The following is a 22,127-nucleotide window of genomic DNA, read 5'->3' on the forward strand; positions in this document are numbered from 1 at the left end:
AGCTAGTATTTCTTTTTGTTCTATTAATTGATGTAATGTATATCCCACCCTTCCTCCCAATAGAGCCCAGGGCAAACATGGAAAAATATGGCTGGTTTTGTTTCTGGATGTTTTGGAGTATACCAAATTTAGCCATCCAGGAGGGGAATCTTAAAACTGAAATATGATCTACCAGCTGATGGAGGTTAATATGCGTGTGTTTTGGAGGGGTATATGTGTTACAAGCCCTTTGACCACTAACTTGGCATCTCTGGACTCTACATCTAGCTCAAATCCTACTTCTGCTCTCTACCTCACAATGGAAGTGTGCAACTCCATCCTCAAGACAAATCTGACCAACTGCTAAAAATTTTGTTTTTTCAAAAATTGGGAACAGACATTGTTTCTGTGCCTCAGCACTACCTCGTAGAACCTAAAATAAATTTTGCATATAGCAGAGTAATCTAATTAGGTCTGCCTAATAGTGTGGTGTAGGGGTAAAGGTGTTGGACTACAACCTGGGAGACCAAGGTTCAAATCCCCACACAGCCATGAAACTCACTGGGTGTCCTTGGCCAGTCACTGCCTCTTAGCCTCAGAGGAAGGCAATGGTAAAACCTCCTCTGAATATCGCTTACCATGAAAACCCTATTCATAGGGTCGCCATAAGTCAGAATCGACTTGAAGGCAGTACAACATCCTGCACAGCATCTCTCTCTCTCACACACACACACACCTTTGTTTCCTCCAACATGCAACCCAAATAACAGTTGAACTAGATAGTAGGATAGCACTGTTCATTTTTGTGCCCCAAATATATGCTAAGAATGTTATTTAAGGACACCCAGTAAGGGATTTAACAAGTACAAAATTAGATTCTTGTGTGGATAGGAAGAATGCACATGTCTATGTAAAATTAGAACCACACTGCCTATTTTTCATACTAAACCAAATTCTTATCTGACAGGCTTTGACTCTGATAAGATAAGATTCCTTTGAAGGATACACATGTGAGGCATATGTTCTTTCATTAAGATATTCAGTACCTGTGTAAAATAGTAAGAGAATCAGCCTCTATACTTAAGTGTTACTCAAAGTTAAATTTGCTTTAATATTCAGTACATGTATATTAAGAAAAAATTAAATACACTACTATTCATAGTAGTATCAGGAGTTTAGAACAAAATAACCAGATACAGTATGTACTAAAAGAGGTCATTTCATAAACTGAATGCTACCTTGCTGCTGTATATGCTACACAACAATGGTTTAGAAGTAAACCTATTACGGTCCCTGTATGTGGAGAACAAAGGCATTGATATAAATACAGTATCAACCATAGTGTCTCAGTGGACCATTATCTTTTGTATCATTCTTCAAATAGCAATTCAGACACCATTTATATATCCCATGCTTCCCATCTCTTTACACAATGGTGTTCAATCCAGTTAAAAACAGAGGTATTGCTGGGAGGTGGTTCATCTGACCAGGGAGATGGTATTCAAGCCGCTATGGATGGGGTTGCACTGCAGCTTGTAACACTTTTTGATCCAGCCTTTAGAGTTATTTATATTCCACTTTTAAACAAAGTGACATAAAAAAGCAAATGTACTAACACCACACACTAAAATCAGCAAACCAAAATGTAGCACCATTAAAACCAGCAGATAACAGATGAAAACAACAGTAAATAAATACCTTCCAGAATCAAACGGGTTTTAGCATCTGTCTAAAAACAGGAAGAGCAGAAGCATGTCAAACTTCTGCAGGGAGTTAAGAACACAAGCACATAAGAAAAGCCTACTGGATCAGGCCAGTGACCCATCTAGCGCTGCATCTTGTTCTCACAGTGGTGAACCAGATGTCTACGGAAAGTCCAAAAGCAAAACCTCTGCACAACAGCATTCTCCTCTCTAACATGAATACCACTATTGAGAAGACATTGTTCCCAATTCCCATCAATCAGATACCTAAAGAGCAAGGCCTATGATGCTGGTTTTATAGCTTAGGCAGATTGATATGGGCTTAAGTGGCCAGGCCCAAGTGGCATTTGTGGCATGACATACTTCTCAACAGTGTAGTCTGGTAAGCCCGCTACAGGTCCTCAAGTACAGATATAGGCTAGCTACTTTGTCCACATCCTAGTAAGATTCACAATTAGAGTACCACAATGTGTTGTCTTCCAAGGTAGTCCCAAATACATCTTAGAAGCTTCAGCGAGTATAAAATATGACAGGTTAATACTAGTCACAGTGAACACAACTCTTCAGTGTTGAAACAATGCCACTGGATTCCTGTTTGTTTAAATGTCCAGCTATCTGAAGGGCCACCTACTTCTATACAAAGCTATCCAGGCATTAAGATCTATACTGAGGCCCTTCTCGAGGTCCCCCTACCGTCACAGTGGTGTATGGCAATCAAGAAGAAAACCTTTTTTGATGAGAATCCCAGAGTGGTTCACCCTTCTCCTTCTTGGCTAAGTTTTGTTAAGACCTTTTTATTTAAACAGTTTTTCAGTTAATTAGAAACCCTAGTTTTATGGACAACTTACGCATAGGCTGCTTTATTAGCTGTTATATTACTACCTTTCTTTGGTCCTTTTGCCACTTGATTTAATTGTGTTTTTTAGATGTTTTTGTTTTTAGTAATTCTATTGCGACAAGCTTTATAAATGTTTAATTTAAAGCAAATAATAATTTTTTGAAAAGTTGTAATGGCACCAGAACCTAACATGGCTTCTGTTGATTACTGATAAAGCAGGGGGTAATTTAAAGTCACACCATTAGTGCTGTTACAACATGAGCTGGCAAAAGTAAGCCCTTCTCCATATGAGCTTTTTATTTCATCTATTTTTCTCCAGGAATTATTTCAAAATATAGAGCCTGGTCAGGTAACTGACTAAAAAGTGGTTTGAAGAAGAAAAGAGGGAAGACAGTTCAAGCTACAGGCTGCTGTGCATGCTGCAAACAGCCTCCAAATCACCAAGTTATAGTGATTTCACAGCAGGCCCAATTCTTCAGAGACAGCTACCATCAAGTCCAGTTTGGCCTCAAGAGTTCAATAATTATTTATAGAATTTAGCAGAAATTATCTAGCGTATCCAAAGAAGGATCCACACATTTTTATTGAATCAAAATTAATGTTTTAAGTCTATACATTTTCCAATGTATGAAATTATGCTGTAAATTTTAACAATTAGGTTACAATTTGGCCTGAAATAGTGCTTAAGCACCACTTTTTCAGATGCTTTAAGAACAAGAATAACATTGGAAAATTTGACTAAGAAACAGGAGCCATGACCAAATGATCAATTCCACTTACTTCAGTAAATTACCAACTTAGTGAAGTTGACTCTATAATAAAAGGTCTGGAGATCCTGTCATTAACATATTACAGCTTCAGTCTTGCAGCTACAGAGATCCCATGGATTTACATCTAACTTGAGTATGCAGAATTGTAGCATAGTTTAAAATTATTTTAATACTTACATTGACACAGGTTTTCTAGAAATCTGCTCATCATCATCTTCACTTGAGCTACAAGTGGCCTCAGAATCCAAACTCTCCTCCACTTGAGATAGTAGTCCAGCTGCAGAGTGAGCAAACACCTTGATTTCATCAGATGAAATATCAAAATCATGCTGTCTATCTTTACTTGTATTAGCCTCTATATTATTTTCGATTTTAATTTTGGTGCACCTGTGATAGCTGCCACCCAAAACACCAGTTGGATCGTGAAAAGTTTTCATTCTCTGTAGTTGATGTCTCACAAAGCATTTCATCTGCTGGTCACAGTGTTTGACAACATGCTTCGCTAGGAGCATTTGCAAACGTTTCCCAGTTCTTTTGGCCTGGCTGAGCAAAACCTGTTGCTTGCTTACACACTGAAGTAAATGAAAATTCAATTCCTGTTCTTTAGCATGAGGACTGCAGTTCATGTTTGGTTCCAGGGCATCATTGCACACTTGATGGAATAAGTCTCCTTTTTTTGTCTCAGGATTAAGAAATAAGGCCTTGCCAAGAAAGCCATTTTTCTGATGCCCTTTACAGTTAGGAAGCCTTTCTTCTATATTAGTGAATTCAGTTAAACATGAATCAAATAGTTTCCCCATTTCTGATAAGTTCTTTGCTGCTCCTAATAAAGTTTCCCCTCTGACATGCTCCTCAGATTCTGAATTAATAATTTCACTGAAGTGTGTATTAGTGCTGTTACATAAAGGATTTCTCAGCTTGGAGCGCTCTTCTGAGTTCCTCTGCATACAATTTTTATTGTTTACATGGAAAGTAGAATTGGGGGTCATTAATAATGGATAACGTTTAGAAGATTGAGAACCAAAGCACTTCGAGTTAAAACAATCAGTGCTATGATTGGCCTGAGGGATGGAAAACCCCACCACAGAACAAGTAATTTTTGTGACAGAGCCATCCTTTATCTTCTCTTTTACTGCTCTGGTACTTTCCATGCCTAGTGTTTCATTGGACTCCATAGCTCTTGAAGACAAGGAAGGTGATAAGCAGATACCGTGGCCTTTCATTGCTTTCTCTTGGAGAGCAGGTGTCATAGCTGTTGTAAGCAGTTTACAACCAACCTGTAAGAAAAACAAATACTGAATAAGATTGTTATATTTTAACAATGGCACTAGGTAGGTGGAAAAGAACTGTAGATAAATGTTAATTTGTTCTTTAAGAATATAAAATCATCTCATCAATAGTTCCATGATGTATGGATCTAATTCAGAACATCTGCCACAATAAAAAAGACTGTAATAATGTTTTTATATCCCCCACAATACTAGCCATATTGAACACATCACTGTGTATGCTTTTGTTTCTTAATATTTTAATTATATAAACCAGTTCTGTTTGCAGGTTAATTTTTTTCTACTGGCCACATTTGTGCCATCAAGAATCCAGGATATACATGTTCTGCATGCACACAGATGAAGTCCCTTTGCTGGTGCTTTACTCCTTCCTTTGCATGAGTGGCAAAACAAACCAAGATGCCAGAACTTAACCATAGCTTTCTAGTATGTATGAACCAGGAACTACATTTAATGTCTTCCAAATGAATCAGGATTAGGAACACAACTTTAAACCATGGTGGAAGTGCATAAAACTCATGTATCCTAGCTTAATAAGGCTGCAATCCAATACATGTCTACTCAGAAGTAAGCTCGACTGGGTTCATTGGGACTTACTCCCAGGTAAGTGTGCACTGGACTGCAGCCTAAGTCAGGATTTGATCATGTGACCCAGGCCATCATCTCATGGTCAGGAAGTTACTTGTCAAGTTTCCTGTAAGCCTGTTGCTATTCTCAATTTTTATCCAAAATGTAACTTTTCTGTTTTCATGACCTTATTTTCTGCCTGTTAAAAATAGGAGTCCTATCATTCATTATATTTTTCTCTCTAATATTTTTATTTTCAATGTTCCAGTTTCAACTGTTTTCTACCCTCAAAGTGTATTGAATTTTGTCTAATATTTTTTCACTTTGGGTTTGTCCACCTTTTCCCAATTACTAAATATAAACAGCCTAAGCAATTTCATGTCATATCAATTTGTTACTTTCTGGCTGTTGTGTATAAAAGCTGGGGCCAAAGTGCATTTTGTTTTGCTTTACAGTAAGAAAAAGGAATTTCAGGCATCTTTTAACAATCCACAGTGGACAATGAAAAGGACTAGAGATGTGAAGACCTGGGGGGAAAACAGAAAAAGTCAGGGGGAAACAGAAAAAAAACCATAAGAGGGATTTTTCCAGTTTTTTCCTGGGACTTCACTTCTCTAATCAGAGCCAACCAGAACTGTCACAAAATAGTGAACAAGTTTTCCAATTCTCCAGAACTCTTCATCAAGCTGGATGTTGAACAGGAGAGGGAGGGAAAAGGTGGCTCGATTGCAAAGTTGAAGGCTTGGTGGCTTCAACATTAGCCTGCGTTCATCTTCCTGCCCAACATCCAACTCGATGAAGAATTCTGGAGAATTAGAAAGTTTGACACTATTTTGTGACACTTTGTTTGTCTTAATAAAGGCACTGCCCACCTATAGATTTTTCAGGGGGGGTTTCTTATGAACCAATACAACTTTCTGTGCTTTTTGTATATTCTAACAAGTTACCTCATGGAACACCCCGCTCAAGAAAGAGAACAGAAGATAAAATAGAAGATGTTTTAACTGTTACTCAAATTTTACTATGTGAACCACTTTGAGAATGTTTGTTGAAGGACAGTATATACATAATTTAAGAAAAAATTAGATTCATTGACAATATTTATGCTTCCATTTGAATTTTGAAAAGCAATATATTCATCCTGCCAACAATAAAATACAAGCCGGGAATTGTAAGACTCAAAACTGCCTGATCCCTTGCATCCCTGCCTGATCCCTGAGAACTTTGGGGGAGTCTCTGTTGGTGGTCTTCCGTGGCTCACCTGCATGGTTCCTAACAACTAAGAGCCCTGCATTTCAGTGTTGGCGGCCCAAGCCTGCAGAACTCTCCTGACCGAGATTAGACAAGCACCCTCGTTTAACTTCAGCCGCATGACTAAGCCTTCTTCCAACAGGCATTTTAAGGTATATTTGGTTTTAATTTTCCATTTTATAAAATGTTATGGTTTTACTGCTTCATTTTGTTTTGTGTTAGAAATGTGATTAAGCAGCATATCAATGTCTTAAATAAAATAAATGTAAACTAGTTGATAACATCCCTTTAATCTCTTCTGAATTAAGGGATGATCAAAAAGTTTAAAATATAAATGACTGTATATACAAAAGTTCCAAGAATTCAGAATTAATCTTTTACAACTGGACCCTGAAAATCATTAGTTATGCAGCAGCCATTTAGTTAGCCACTTACAGTGCAATCCTATACTTATCTATTCAGATGTAAGCCCCACTGAGTTCAGTGTGACATATCCCCAGATAAGCATGTAGCGAAGAGGTGGGAAAACCATTTCTAGTAGGGGGACAGGTAGATCTTTAGGTCCCCAAATCCCCACAGGCTATGCTGACAGGTGGATGGGGTTCCCCAACTGTCAGTCATCTGATATAACTATGTCAGATTATGCATTTTTCTTTATTTCTAAGGCAGATAGCTTTTTAAGCATCACAATCGTCGGCGCTTGTCAAGTCCTCTGCCTTTGCAAGCAGTGATGATCACATGGTCTCCACTTTCAACAGGAAGCCACATCTTTACCTGCCCCGCACATGATGTTACAGGTCAGGTGGGCATGGCTTAGCCAAAACAGCCTCACCGGCCAAATGGAGCAGCCTGCTAGACCTAATTAGGCCCATAGGCAGAAGGTTCCCCCCTGCTGATGTACAGGATTGCAATTTACTGTTTTCCAGGGAGGCCCCTCAAAAGAAACATTGTCTAATACAGTGGTTCCCAGCCCAGGGGCCATGACCCCCAGGGGGGCTGCAAACAGCAAAGACATGAATTATTAATTTTTAAAAAAATCTTCACTCCTTGGGTGCTGTCTGCTCAATGCCGCTGCAGACAACACCTCCCCCTTGCTACAAATGAGAGGAAAGGACATTTGCTGAAGCACCAGAGGGTCTTTCAGGTGTGCTGAGGGCAGGCATCTGCCTATAAAGCATGTGGCAGACACCAAAGGAGGCTAAGGGTGGAGCTACCAAGAAGAGGAGGGGATTACTTTTGCCAACCCCCGTCTGCTCTTGAGACAAGAGGGCTTTTTGTGAAGCAAAAAAAAGCAAGGCTGCAAGGAAAGGCTGCTTTCCACCTTCCTGCTTGGCAGCTTGCCTGTCTGCCTTTCTTGGCTCCTGATTCACTGCCACCTCCTTTTAAAAATTATTATTTGCGAGACTGCCCAGATCTCACCTTTGGCCCAGACAGAACCAAAGAGAGAAAGCTCAGCACTTGCTTGCCCCCCATCTCTCAGGCTAAGTATGCGTGCCAGCGTCCCTCCTTTCTTCCACCTACACTACACCACCACCCACTCATAAAAGTTGAGGGCTTCCCCCTCCCAAGTGCCCAAATGCATGCCCATGTGCAGATGCTTGCAGGAGGGGCAGATGTGTTTGTGTGTGTGCTGATCTGTCTTCTGCTCTGCTCTCATTCCCTAACTACATGCTAACCAAGTCATTAGTTCTGATGCTCAATCCCAAGGCTGAAAAGCACTAACCCCGCTACTCAATCTATCCACCCTTTTGTCTTCACAATCTGTTTGCCGCCCTGGGCTCCTGCTAGACGGAAGGGCGGGGTATAAATAAAATAATAAATAAATAAACTCTAGCATCCCCACCACTACCACATTGCTACTTCTTGCTTGTTTTTTTTTAAAGCTCAGCAGGTTGGCTGAAGCTAAAATGTATTTATTTAATTATTGCATTTATATCCCACCATTCCTCCAAGTTGCATTCCTCCAAGTTGCTCAAGGTGATATGCATGGTTCCCCCCCCCTTTCCATTTTATCCTTACACCAACCCTGTGAGATAGGTCAGGCTGAGAGACTGTGTCGGGTCCAAGGTCACCCAGTGGACTTCATGGCTGGGTGGGGATTTGAACCTGGATCTTAGTCCAACACTGCAACCCACTGGTGTTAGGAGACAGGACTGTACATCTTCAGACTGTGGGCTCATTTACACAGGAACTGAATTTTGTATTAAAGACACAGCTTTTCCCATCACAATAGATTTGCAAAGGTTCACACTTCCTACCTTCAAATTCACTGTTTTCTGTTCACACTAGTCAGCATTCCTCTGGGAAGGATTGGCATAGCTGTTTCAGGCCAATGACCACAATTTTACATGTTTTCTCCCTCCGGAGTATCGCTATTGCTAACGGAGAAGGGGATGGTTTCATTGTTTCTTGCCAATTGCATGCCTCTCCCAGCTGAAGCAGGAGAGCATGGGGTACAACTGACATGAAACTGATTAGAGGGGGGAGTAAGTGAAGTAGGCAAACAGAACTCCCATGTGGGAGGACAGAGAGAGTCGGAAGTGGCTAGTTAAGGCGCTGGTTCAGCCGCTTTTTGCACTGTCAGCAAATTGGATTGATACGGATTAAAAGGAGAAAACTGCATCATAGCTTCTGCTTGCCTGCAACATCATGTGAACCATGCAAATTAAATGGAGATGCAAGTAGCACCAATCTCACAGTAAGTAACCATGTGAACAAGCCCTAGATGTGTGTGGAGAGGGGGATACCAATTTGATTGGACCTTTGCATTAAGAAAAGAAAGCAACACTTCTCTGCCTGCAGGGAGCTTTTTGCCACACACCCATTTTTTTTTCAATTAACAGAGACTAAAATTACAATTAGCATGGGGGGGGCATGAAATTTTTTGAGCTTACAAAGGGGGTCCCACAGTCATAAAGGTTGGAAACCACTGGTCTAATCCACTGCAAAAGACCACAGGGTTTCAAAAGCCAGGAGATATCTGCACAGCTTTAGAAAGGCTTAGAATATTTTTTTTTAAACTCCAGGCTGGTTACGTTGGTTCATTTGCTAGGCATGAATGTATACATATTTCACTATGTTGATTAATCAACAGCAATGAGTAGAAACAGAATAATGAAAACTCAACTTACAGCAGTTCTTAATTTGGAAACAGAAACTCCTAACATTTAACACTAATAAATAATTATAAGTAAAACAAGAGACCACCAAAAGTTTTAAATACATAAGGAAAGCATCTTAAGCTTACACATCAGTCTGAAGTCATATTTAAAGAGGTTTGTGACAATAAATAAAAGTTTAGCTCCAATAGTATGAAGTACAAAAACAGTTCTGAGCTAACTTTACTCCAATAAACCCCAAGGATTTAATACAGTAACATTAATGCTTTGTAGAAAAATGCTCCCTCAAGCCTGTGGCAATTTCTGTGTGTTCCCATAAAACACTGTTTTCTGTTAAAATGTAATCCAATGCTAAATTCATACCAGTTGGAGCTCTTTAGTATTTGGTGTAAACCTGCTGTTCCACCATATAGACCAACCTTTCCCAACCAGTGTGCCTCCAGATGTTGTTGGACCACAACTCCCATCAGCCTCAGCCAACATTGCCAAAGACTGATATAGACACATTCCACCAGGATCCCAATTGCTGTCAGAATGTCCAGACATATACCGGCATAACTTTATACACATTTGCTGGCGGGGGGGGGCATGTTAGGGAGAAGTGGCATTAAGGGATGCATGTTGGAGAGAACATTCTTGATCTGTATGCTACACTCACTATTATATCAGGTGGCCTCAGGATGACGTTTTGAATAAAGGACCAAGTGCATTCCCATTAGCAGGACTCATCTGCAACGTATTCACTCTCCAGTCTCTCCAGTTTCAAGAGGGGCAAGGAGTCATGCTTTTACTAACACATTCAGCATGAAATGGAAGGTGAGCAAAACTGGCAGAACAGCCTAGTCGGACAAGTATGGTTGGCAAAGGTGTGAATGAATGGGACTAGGTTTGCCTATTTTGTGCCTTCATTACTGTGCCCCACCCTTTTAAGCTGGATGTTGAGATATAAGGAAACAAAGAATTAAGCTGCACTGAAGAAAAGCAGTTATAAGTGAGAGACACTGAGATTTTTTTCTTTGGGGGGGGGCGGCAGAGGAGAAATTAGTGTTTTAGAAGGTAAATGACTGAAGAACCACCATTATGGAAGTGTCAGTGTTGGGACTCAGATTCATCACAACTAGCAACCAGTTTGTGATTTTGAGTAGTCACTTGTCTCCATCCATTTGGTTCAGCACCATTTCTAATAGCAACCAGTCAAACATCTCTGGAAAGCTTATAAACAGAGCATGAGGGAAGCAATTATTGGTCCCCAGCACCTGATTTTCAGGGACAGTGCAAGTTATATCTAGAGATCATTATTACAGGGAGAAGAAATTCTTCTATTGACCCATTATGTAAATTTGGAAAAGGAAGGTGGAGTTAAGGCAAGGTGTGTCGGAATTGGCTGGATGTTATGTGGAACTTTCTGCCCCTTCTTGGAGGTACTAGCTGCATCTACAGGGATGGGGAACCCCAGGATGGAGGCTAAATATGGCCCTCCGTGCCTCCTATCTAGCCTTTGGGACTCTCTCCAGGCCACACCTCCTCCCAAGCAACAACTCTCACCAGCCCCGCTTTGCACCCTCCTTGAATGTTTTTGCAAGACTTGAATATGTTATTATATGTCAGGATGCAGGATTGGCGCCCTGACATTTCAGAAGACAAGGAAGGGGAGAGGGTCATTTGGCCAGAGCCATGCGAAGAAGCAGAGGAGGGAGAGGGAATCTCAGAGTTAGAACTGTCTGGTAGCAGAGACCTTGAAAGTCCGACAGACACATTCCCTTCCCGTGAGCTTCCCACGCCTCCTCCCTGTCCTTCGAGTTTAGAGCAGTTGGAGAAGGAGGGAGGGCAAGGGGGAATCCAGCCTCCTCCTGAGCCAGGGAAAAGCACGGAGAAGCAGCCAGATGGTTTAGGCATGGCCCCCCCCGCTTTTGCCCATACTTGAAGCAGAGCCTTCAGAAGAGGAGGGGGAAGTGCTTCCCCCTTCACCACGTTCAAGGAGACAGCAAAAGAGGCAACAAAAACAGCAGGAGAGGAGGGGCGCGGATGAGAGCACTTTGAGGCGGAGTGAGAGAATTCGCGCCAGATTGTCCCCTTCTTAAGGGACAGGGGGGATAGCGGTTTCTTGTTCTGTCAACTCTCTTTCAAGTCGCAGGTTATGTTTTTGTAGTGAAACTTCATGAGAAGGCGTAGTCTTTGTCTGGATATTACTTTAATAAAAACTGAATTGCTTTCATCAACTGGTCTGGTTCCTGAGTCCCAACCTGGATACGACAGCTTGACAGAACCACCTACCCAACCCTCAACGCTTCCACCACTTGAACATGACAAGATGGAAAAGGGAGCAGCAGGGGGGACAAATCCCACTTCTGAGACGGAGGAAGTGCGACAACTGAGGACTACTGTTGCAGATTTACAGGCAGATGTCCAAACCTTGTTGGCGTCAGAGCGTTGAAAATTGACAATCAGACCTTGAAAGCCACGATAGATCAAATGCGGACAGCCCCTTCAGCCGCTGTGGTTAAGATTCCGATTGGACTACCACCTAAATATGCGGGACAGAGTGACCAACTCTCCACCTTAGTGGCTCAATGTGAAATGTATCTGGACATTAGGAATGCAGAATTTCCTAGTGATGCGGCCAAAGTGGCCTTCCTGATCAGTCTATTGGAAGGGGAAGCAGCCAAGTGGGTCACACCATATCTGGTAAGAAAGGATACCATTCTAGGAAGATATCGAGGATTTATGCAAGCCATGACCGAGATGTTTCAGGACCCTCAGAGAGCTGAGACTGTGGCGAGGCAATTGGGCGCTCTGAAGCAAGGGAAAGGAACCGTTTCAGAGTATACCAATGCCTTTAAGATTCTGGCTCAGGAAACTGGTTATAATGACTTAGCCCTGATGTTTATGTACCGAAGTGGACTGAATGCTGAGATCTTGGATGATCTGGCCAGAACTACACCCTTAACGAATCTGCCTGGGCTAATTCGGCTGTGCCTGCAAATCGACAACCGGTTGGAAGGAAGACGCCTGGAGAGGAAACAGGACCTACAGAGGTACTCAGCTTCAGCCTCTCGCAGTAAAATCCCTCCGACTCCCGGGGTGACAGGTAACACAGGAGAAGGGTTGGGAGGGGCTCGTCCGAAGATCTCAGAGGAAGAAAAAGAAAGGCGTCATCGGGAACGTCTCTGTTTTTATTGTTCCAAGCTGGGACACGTTGCTAGGGAATGCGGACTTAAAGCAGAGAAAACAGGGCCGTCGGGAAACTAAAATACCCAGCTCTCATGCAGGCCGGAGGGCTGGGTGCCGTGGTGTACAAAGGGCCTCCGGTAGTACAGCCCCCTTCCAAAGGGGTACTGGTACTACCGATTCGGATTACAACTTCCACAGGAGAAACGTTCAACTCTACAGCACTGATTGACAGTGGAGCCTCCACCAATTTCATTGATGCAAAGTTGGCAAAACGTCACCGAATCTCACAATGGAAATTAGAAACCCCCTTATCAGTGGAAACGATTGATGGCCGACCATTAAAGTTGGGTGGAGTGACTCGAGCCACAGAGGAATTGAAGCTACAAATCCCTGGGCACGAAGAGCACATTTCTTTGTATGTGTCAGACCTCTCGAACTTTGAGGTGATTCTGGGAATGCCCTGGTTAGCCAAGCATGACCCAAAAATAGCCTGGAAGGATGCAGTTGTATGGTTCACTTCTCAGTACTGTCACGAGAACTGTCAGCCAGAGACAACCGTAAAAGCCCTGGCAGGAGCTGTGCAAGAGACCAAGGAAGTGGTACTTCCCTCAAAATATGTGGATTTTGAAGATGTGTTTAACGAAAAGGAAGCAGAGGCGTTGCCCCCTCATCGCCTTTATGACTGTGCTATTGATTTAGTGCCAGGAGCAAGCATTCCAGCTGGGAAAATTTACTCCCTTACAGGACCAGAGAGAGCAGCTCTGAGAGAGTTTTTGGACAAAAACCTGAAGCGAGGATTTATCCGTCCTTCACAATCCCCCGCAGGGGCCCCCTTGCTATTCGTGAAGAAGGAGGTGAACTCAGACCCTGTAATGACTACCGCGCCTTAAATCAAATCACCATACCTAACAGCTATCCCTTGCCCTTGATTCCGGAGTTGTTAGACCGACTGCGTTCGGCAACAATCTTCACGAAACTGGACTTAAGGGGGGCGTATAATCTGATTCGAATGAAGGAGGGGGATGAATGGAAGACAGGGTTCAACACCTCTTATGGTCAATTCGAATACCTGGTGATGCCTTTTGGGCTATGTGGAAGGCCAGGAGTGTTTCAGAAGTTTATGAACCAAGTGTTTAGAGACCTCTTGGATCAGTACGTGATTTGTTATCTGAATGATATTCTGGTGTTTTCAAAGAACCAGGAAGAACATGATCAACACGTAAAAACTGTGTTGAAAAGACTGAGAATCATTTGTATGCCAAGTTAGAGAAATGTGGGTTTGATCTGTGTCGTGTCCAGGACGGGACTCAGGAATCAGACCAGGTGGTGCAAGCAAATCAGTTTTTATTAGAGTAATATCCAGACAAAAACTGCACCTTCTCATTAAGTTGCCCTTCAAAACATATCCTGCAACATAGAAGAAAGTTGACAGAACAAGGAGCCACTACCCCCCCTGTCTCTTAAGAAGGGGGCATTCGAGCCCGAATTCTCTCACTCCGCCTCAAAGTGCTCTAATCTCCACCCCACCTCTCCTCCCTTTTTTGCTTTCTCTTTAACTGTCTTCTTGTACGAGGTGAAGGGGGAAGCGCTGCCCCCTCCCCTTCTGAAGCCTCTGCCTCAGGGATGGGGGAAAGCGGGGGGGCCATGCTTAAACCGTCAGGCTGCTTCTCCTGGCTTTTCTCTGAATCAGGAAGAAGTTGAATTCCCCCTTGCCCCTCCTCCCTCTCCGGCTGCTCTAAGCTCACAGGAGGGGAGGAAGGCGTGGGAAGCTCACGGGAAGAAGCTGTGTCTGCTGGACTCTCAAGCTCTTGGCTGCCAGACAGTTCTATCTCTGGGAATTCTTCCCCCTCCTCTGCTTCACACGACTCTGGCCAAATTCCCCCCTCCCTCTCCTCGTCTTCTGAAACATCAGGGCCCCAATCCTGCATCCTGACAATCTGTCATCTTTGGACTTCCTTGGATATTGAATCTCGGCAGGAGGAGTAGAAATGGATCCAGGAAAAGTGAGTTGTGTATTGGATTGGGGCCAGCCGACCACCAAGAAGGATGTACAGCGTTTTTTGGGGTTTGCCAATTACTACAGAAAATTCATCCCAGGCTTTTCCAAGCTAACAGCCCCCCTTACTGACTGTTTAAGGGGAAAAGGAAAGTTTCAATGGACAGAGGACGCATCAAGAGCTTTCGAGGAACTGAAAAGGAAATTCGCATCCGAGCCTATTTTGCGTTTTGCTGACCCTACCCGCCCTTTCGTCGTGGAAGCGGATGCTTCAGACCTGGCCATAGGAGGGGTTCTTCTGCAGCCAGGCATGGACGGGAAGGAATTGTATCCCTGTGCGTATTTCTCCAGAAAATTAAAGGATGCTGAAAGAAATTACACAGTGTGGGAAAAAGAGCTGTTAGCCATCAAGGACTCATTTGAGAATTGGAGACAGTATTTGGAGGGAGCCCAGCAGCAGATAGAAGTACGTTCTGATCATAAGAACTTGGAAAGTCTGCAAACAGCAAGGAAACTGAACCAAAGACAGATACATTGGTCGCAGTTTTTCGCCAGGTTTAACTTCAGAATTACTTACCATGCCCATGCAAAAAATCAGAGAGCAGATGCTCTGTCTAGACAACCGCAATACAAAGGAAATGAAGTTGGCAGTTCCCCCCAGTACATTGTCCCACCGGAGAAGCTGATGTTGGGATTATGCCAGCCTTCATGGGAAGAGGAGCTCAGGAAGGCACAGCAGGGGGATCCATGCATGCAACAATATATCCAAGAAATGGAACAGGACCAGGATGCAGACGTAAGTTTCCATTGGAAGGATGGACTGTTGTGGTTTAAAGCTGCCAGATATGTGCCAAAGGGGGACCTAAGACTCAGAATTTTGCGCCAATGTCACGACTCTATCACGGCTGGGCACTTTGGCATCTTTAAAACCATTCAGAATGTGGCTAAGGATTTTTGGTGGCCCCAAATGCACAGAGACATTGAGAACTATGTAAAATCCTGCTCTGTCTGTATGCAAGCGAAAACAGACACGGGAAAGCCGGTAGGGTTGCTGAACCCTCTACCCATGCCCACCGAGCCCTGGAAGGACCTTTCCATGGATTTTATAACTGATTTACCGAAGTCACAAGGAATGACGGCTATATTGGTTATCGTGGATTCCTTGACCAAAATGGCACATTTCCTTCCTTGCTCAGGAGCCTTAGAAGCTAGAGAAACAGCAAAACTGTTCATAAAGGAAATCTATCGACTGCATGGATTGCCAAATAGCCTAGTCTCGGACCGAGGAACTCAGTTTACAGCAAAGTTTTGGAGAGCTGTTAGGAAACAGCTGCAGACTGAGTTAAAACTTTCTTTGGCTCATCACCCCCAGACAGACGGGCAGACGGAAAGACTTAACGCCGTTCTAGAAAGGTATTTGCGTTGTTATGTGTCTTACCAACAAACTGATTGGGTCTCCTATTTGCAGTTTGCAGAATTTGCTTATAATAACTCCTTGCATACTAGTACTGGACAAACACCTTTCTTTGCTAATTATGGATTTCACCCCAAACCTTCCCTAGCAGTACTGGAAGTATGCCTGTACCGGCGGCAGGGGAATTTCTGCAGGAGCTTCGGGCAGTGCAGCAGATACTGAAGCAACAATTAGATGAGGCCAAAACGGAGTATAAACGGATTGCTGATCAACATCGACGGGAGGGCCCCCCCCCCTTCGAGTAGGCGACATGGTATGGTTGTCTACTTGCTTTCTCCAGATGCCGGGCAAGTGCAGGAAGCTGCAGGATAAGAGAGTGAGGCCCTTTGAAATAGAGGCACAAATCAATCCAGTGGCTTACTGTTTGAAGTTGCCAGATACTTTTAAGATACACCCTGTGTTCCATCGCTCCTTGTTAACGAAAGCAGCCCCTCCCAGTGACTTAAGACCGGCGGAACCTCCAGGGACGCCATTAATTGTGAATGAGCAAACTGAGTTCGAAGTGGAAAAAATTCTAGACTCAAGGAGGAGGCGTAATAAGCTGCAGTATTTGATTCACTGGGTTATGGACCAGCCGACAGGTCATGGGAAAATGAGAGCGACGTCCATGCTCCAGACTTAGTAAAAAACTTTCATCAACGGTTTCCCCATCGTCCTAAGCTGACAAGTTGGGGGGAGCACAGTATGGGGGTGGGGATGATGTCAGGATGCAGGATTGGCGCCCTGACGTTTCAGAAGACGAGGAAGGGGAGAGGGTCATTTGGCCAGAGCCATGCGAAGAAGCAGAGGAGGGAGGGAATCTCAGAGTTAGAACTGTCTGGTAGCAGAGACCTTGAAAGTCCGACAGACACATTCCCTTCCCGTGAGCTTCCCATGCCTCCTCCCTGTCCTTCGAGTTTAGAGCAGTTGGAGAAGGAGGGAGGGCAAGGGGGAATCCAGCCTCCTCCTGAGCCAGGGAAAAGCACGGAGAAGCAGCCAGATGGTTTAGGCATGGCCCCCCCCGCTTTCACCCATACTTGAAGCAGAGCCTTCAGAAGAGGAGGGGGAAGTGCTTCCCCCTTCACCACATTCAAGGAGACAGCAAAAGAGGCAACAAAAAAAGCAGGAGAGGAGGGGCACGGATGAGAGCACTTTGAGGCGGAGTGAGAGAATTCGTGCCAGATTGTCCCCTTCTTAAGGGACAGGGGGGATAGTGGTTTCTTGTTCTGTCAACTCTCTTTCAAGTCGCAGGTTATGTTTTTGTAGTGAAACTTCATGAGAAGGCGTAGTCTTTGTCTGGATATTACTTTAATAAAAACTGAATTGCTTTCATCAACTGGTCTGGTTCCTGAGTCCCAACCTGGATACGACATTATACTCTGATAATACTTCTTGCTTGCTTGGATAAGGAAGAGGGTATGCGAGTGTGAAAAAACTATGCAAAGGTAAAATTCACATTTGCTGCTCTGCCTACTTTTGCCTCTTACCATGTGGCCCCTGGAAGGTTGCCCAAAAGGGAAAATGGCCCTTAGGCTGAAAAAGGTTTCCAACCCCTGAGCAACAGAAAAATTAGGAGTTGGCAACTTAGACCTATGCTCTGCCCCCACCACCCCAGCTGCCAAAACAGTTTTTCCCATCCCCTGTTCAATTATGGAAACAGTGTAGAGATCCAAAAACATGTAAGCAAGAAGAATGCTTCTCCTCCTGAAGCAAATCTGTTATTTCCTTATCTGCTTTCTTCCTTTTCTATTTCAGCTGAGCAAAAGGGAAGCCAACTGTCACCTCTCTACTGCCTTCTTGCTCCTTCTGAGGAACCCAACTGAAAGCAGAGAGAATGAGTACATGGTCAAAAGCCATGTGACATACACCCAGCCTATACTATTGTCTCTCCCCCCAATTTCTGATAATACAGGATGGAAGAGTGATTGTTGGACTTACAAACTTTCATCAAACAAGGCTCGGAATACGCTACTTGATGACTAGGATTACAAAACAATTTCAGTACTGTTTGTCACCAAGACAGAGACCCACAATCCTTACTGACACCAAAGAATATTTTGTTTCTATGATTTTAAATATGCCAAGAGCAAAAAGACTGATTTATTTTTAATGGATTGTGGACTGGGCTGCAAAGGCAAAGCAGCATGTTAAGAACCTTGTTTGAAAGAATCAATGCCAAACAATTTCACTAAAAAGATGATACAGCTTTTACTAATATTACCTAAGAACATCGGGTTTTGCTCAACATTTACGGTAATAAAATTGTAAAGTTTACTGTGATACCCTTGTTTTTATTTTTTTTTAAAGAACACAAAAGCCTCAGGATACTTACTATCTAAATCACAGGTATCAAGACCCACCACAAACTCCAACATGCTGGTCACCCCACTACCTGAGGAGACCATGAGCTGTTTCTGGGAAAATATCCAGATTAATCAATGCTACCACAACCTTTACAGTGAACAAGGCCTAGAAGACATATGATCATTTCTGCTGTTATATTATAGTTCTTTACATGGGCAGACCATCACAAATCCTTCATCAATCCATCTAAACATTTTTACATTAAGATTTGATTTAAAGAATTTCAATACTGGGATCTATCTCCTTCCTCACAGTCTTAGAAAGTCTGCAATATGAGTGCAAATTTTATATTTAGTTTATTTTGTCCTATACGAATTCAGACATATTAACAAATACTGTAACAGCAGATATACATCCCATCTTCACAGAATTACCCCTTCCTACTAAACAGAATGGGAAGCATAAAAAATTAGCACATCTCTCACTGTTCTATTCAAATTTTGTTTCATATTTTAAAGACCAAATGAAAATGTCAACAGCTGTTCCTTTGACACATTTAAAAAATTAAGGATGGCAGTTTTTAGATTTAGTTAGTTATATGCAGTTTTTCCACAGTGAGCTGTGCCCAAAGCAGCTTACAACAAATATCCACATATTATCAAAATACAAAACATTGCAGGAGGAGAGGAACACCAGTTTACAAAACAATTCAACAGAGAAAAAATCAATGGGCTGTATTCAACTAAATAACTGTGTAAGCAAAACAGTCCCCCCAATCTGCTCCACCTCCAGAACAGATTTAGGGAGCACATGGGGGAAGAAGGGGAGAATATTCTGTTGTGCAAGGAGAAATGCTTGTACTGACAAAACATTTGTCTTAGCAATACACTGAACACAACCCACTATTACAAAAAATAATCTAGACTTAATATATAAGTACAGAGCAAAGTGAAAATTAACAAACAAACAATGTTCAGCAGGGTGGGGTCTTTTCATGAGGCTACATGATTCAAAACTGGCTCCCTCATAGCTCCTCCATTGGAGGCTGTCAACCAAAAAACAGAAGTACTGGAGAGAGAGATGAAAGCGAGCCTTTTTCCCCAGCTTCCTAGAAGCTGGTACATCTCCAGCTGCTAGTGCTGGTCTAACATTTAATATACAAACTATCAAACAAAACCATTTTATTCCTTTCAAAACGCTATTTGTTTGACAAAGATCAACCTAAACTGTTAAAGGGCAAGTTTGCACATAGATGATGCCCAGTTCAATTCTTGGCATTTGTAGTTGAAAGTAACATGCTGGAAAATTTATCTACATTAAGTGTTGGAATAGTGGTGCCATTAATCATAGTACTGCGATGCATAAGTCCAACATTTTACAGCAGTGCCGTAACTAGGCAGGTGCAACAGGTACACAGGCACAGGGCCCAGAACGAAGGGGGCCCTGAAATGGATTTGCTGAAATGAAAATTATTTATAAACAATTGTTATATCGTATTTGTTTTATTATTATTTTTGCTGAAATGAAAATTATTTATAAACAATTGTTATATCATATTTGCTTTATTATTATTTTTTCCCCAAAACAATTAAGGGGCCCAAAAATAAAACCTTGCACAGGGCACATGAAAAGCTAGTTACGCTACATCTTATATACAGTTATCACCATACTACTAGGTACTAACAATTCAGAGTATATCTGAAAATCCAGACTCCAGCAAGTTACCCATAATGGAGAAATTATGGCCAGAACTGTAATATCTATCTAATAGATAAAGGCCTGCCAGCAACCTGAGTTACATACATCTACAACTGAGGCAATATTTTCCACTCAACATATTTTTGCATATCATAAACATTTATCGATGTGGCTTTCACTACATGCAGTGCACTTTAAATCTCCCCTCTCAATGTATAGGATTGAGACAGTAACTGGATGTCTACCATCATCCTATGTCCTTGGACTCTTATTAGAAGAGCCCTGCTGGATCAGACTGAAGGCCCATGTAGTGCAGCATTCTCTCGGTGATCAACCAGATGCTTCTGCGAAACCCTCAAGCAGGACCAGAGAGCAACAGCACTCTCCTCATTTGCACTCCCAGCAATTAGCACAGAGAAACTCCCACCAGAGAGCAAATTGTGCTGGCAGTGGGGAAGAAATACAAAAGTGATTTATCGCTAAAGTAGTCTACTACTCCATGTTGGATGCAAAGGTATGACTGTATCCTAAGGTCTAAAATAAAGTTTATTGTGAGAAAGTAAATACAGAGAAATACATGTTTTCAAAATCACAATATATATGTACAAGTTCTCATGCTTGGTCCTTCGGGTTTTTATATAGACACCTACCCATCCTCTCCTCATGAACTCTTTTGGAAACTTCTCCCCTTCTTTTACCTCTTGCACATGGGCTCCTCCCCCTTTACGTCACGGCCCTCCCTTCACAACCCAGGGGCGCGGGAGCATAATTTTTCACTCCCAGCCTCAGACCCCACCCTTCTCGCATTCCAAGGCCACCGCCATGCCTCGCTATCCCTCCATTGCCCCCTCTCAAATCCCACCCACTCCCTACCTTCTCCGCCACCGCCGTTAAGCCACTGTTAAGAACTCTACGAGCCGCCGGGGGGGGGCCTTCACGCTTGCCCGCGCGCGAGGAACGGGGGGGGAGGGTCGTGAGGCGGTGGCGTCTGCAGCTGCTGGGAACCAACCGTCTGTCATCAACTCCCTCAGGGAAACCGTCACTGGCAGCAACCCTCCTCTGCCTCCCCTCTGAAGCACCGACTTGCCTGCCAACTAAGTTCGTTCGGTCGCTCGCTCCCTGCTCGTTTCTCCTTCTGCTCCAAGTATCCTAGTTTACTTCTCAGTAGCGACCGCGCTTCTTCGGCCCCCACCGTCTGCCTTCGCAAGTCGCCTTCTTTTCCCCGCTGCTCTTCCAACAGTCGCTCGCTCGGCTCCAAGTAAGCTGTCTCGGCAGCCAAACAAGCGGGAACAGACGCTAGTTTAGGCGGAGGGGAGCGGAGCCTCCGCTGCGAGTCGGCAGCGTAAACTGGCCAATCTGAAGTCGAAGTGGGCGGTGCTATGCAAATGAACCTGTGGTAGCAGTAGCTCCTTTCCTCGACAGGTTTCCAGAGCGGAGGCAGGTGTCTCTCTCTTTTAGGTCGTCTTTTGCACCTGAACCCCGTTCTGTGAACTTGCTCCACCTGGTCCCCACCCAAACACCAATCATTTATTTCCCCTGTGAATGCACGTGCGGAGATTTTTTTATCCGCCACAACAGCGTGACGGCGTCTGCTTCACTTATCCCAAAAACAATACGTAAAGGTGGTTGCATTAGTTGCTTCAATCGTCAAATAACGTTTTAGCCAATGATAAGTAAAGTTTTATGGCAACTTTTTAGAAAAGCGCTTTTTTCCAGAATAGCCTGCAACGCTTTATACTTACTACTGAACTACATGGGACTTATCTGCATGGAAGTTAGTTCACATATAAATGTGAATCAAGTTGGTAGTGAGAAGGGCAAACAGCTTCACATGCAAAACATCTGCACAGAATTAACTGCAGAAGGTGTGGGGTGTATTAAAAAAGCAGCCCTGGAAATAAAACTACCAGTTACTAACCACACACACACACAAATGGCACAACTACACACCTATAGTCATTTATGGCATGATTTTTATTGTTTATTATT

The 22,127-nt window shown here is 43.2% G+C and overlaps 1 protein-coding gene across 3 annotated transcripts in view; it reads right to left on the bottom strand.

Annotated features, from left to right (window-relative positions):
• KANSL1L (KAT8 regulatory NSL complex subunit 1 like) overlaps positions 1-21,578 on the bottom strand; it is a 105,475-nt gene extending 83,897 nt beyond the window's left edge. Inside the window, exons 1-2 of one of the 3 annotated variants that reach the window (XM_061607868.1) lie at positions 21,226-21,578; positions 3,468-4,567 (exon numbers count right to left, since the gene is read on the bottom strand). In XM_061607868.1, the coding sequence (XP_061463852.1) occupies positions 3,468-4,540 (1,073 nt within the window). In that variant the 5' untranslated portion in view covers positions 4,541-4,567; positions 21,226-21,578. Of the gene's footprint in view, positions 1-3,467; positions 4,568-20,788; positions 20,929-21,011 lie in introns of those variants that run through there. The other 2 variants (XM_061607869.1, XM_061607867.1) reach the window with 2 other exon arrangements.
• Positions 21,579-22,127: the final 549 nt, after the last annotated feature.

Source organism: Rhineura floridana, chromosome 2, assembly GCF_030035675.1.
Source record: "Rhineura floridana isolate rRhiFlo1 chromosome 2, rRhiFlo1.hap2, whole genome shotgun sequence".
Lineage (NCBI taxonomy): Eukaryota > Metazoa > Chordata > Lepidosauria > Squamata > Rhineuridae > Rhineura > Rhineura floridana.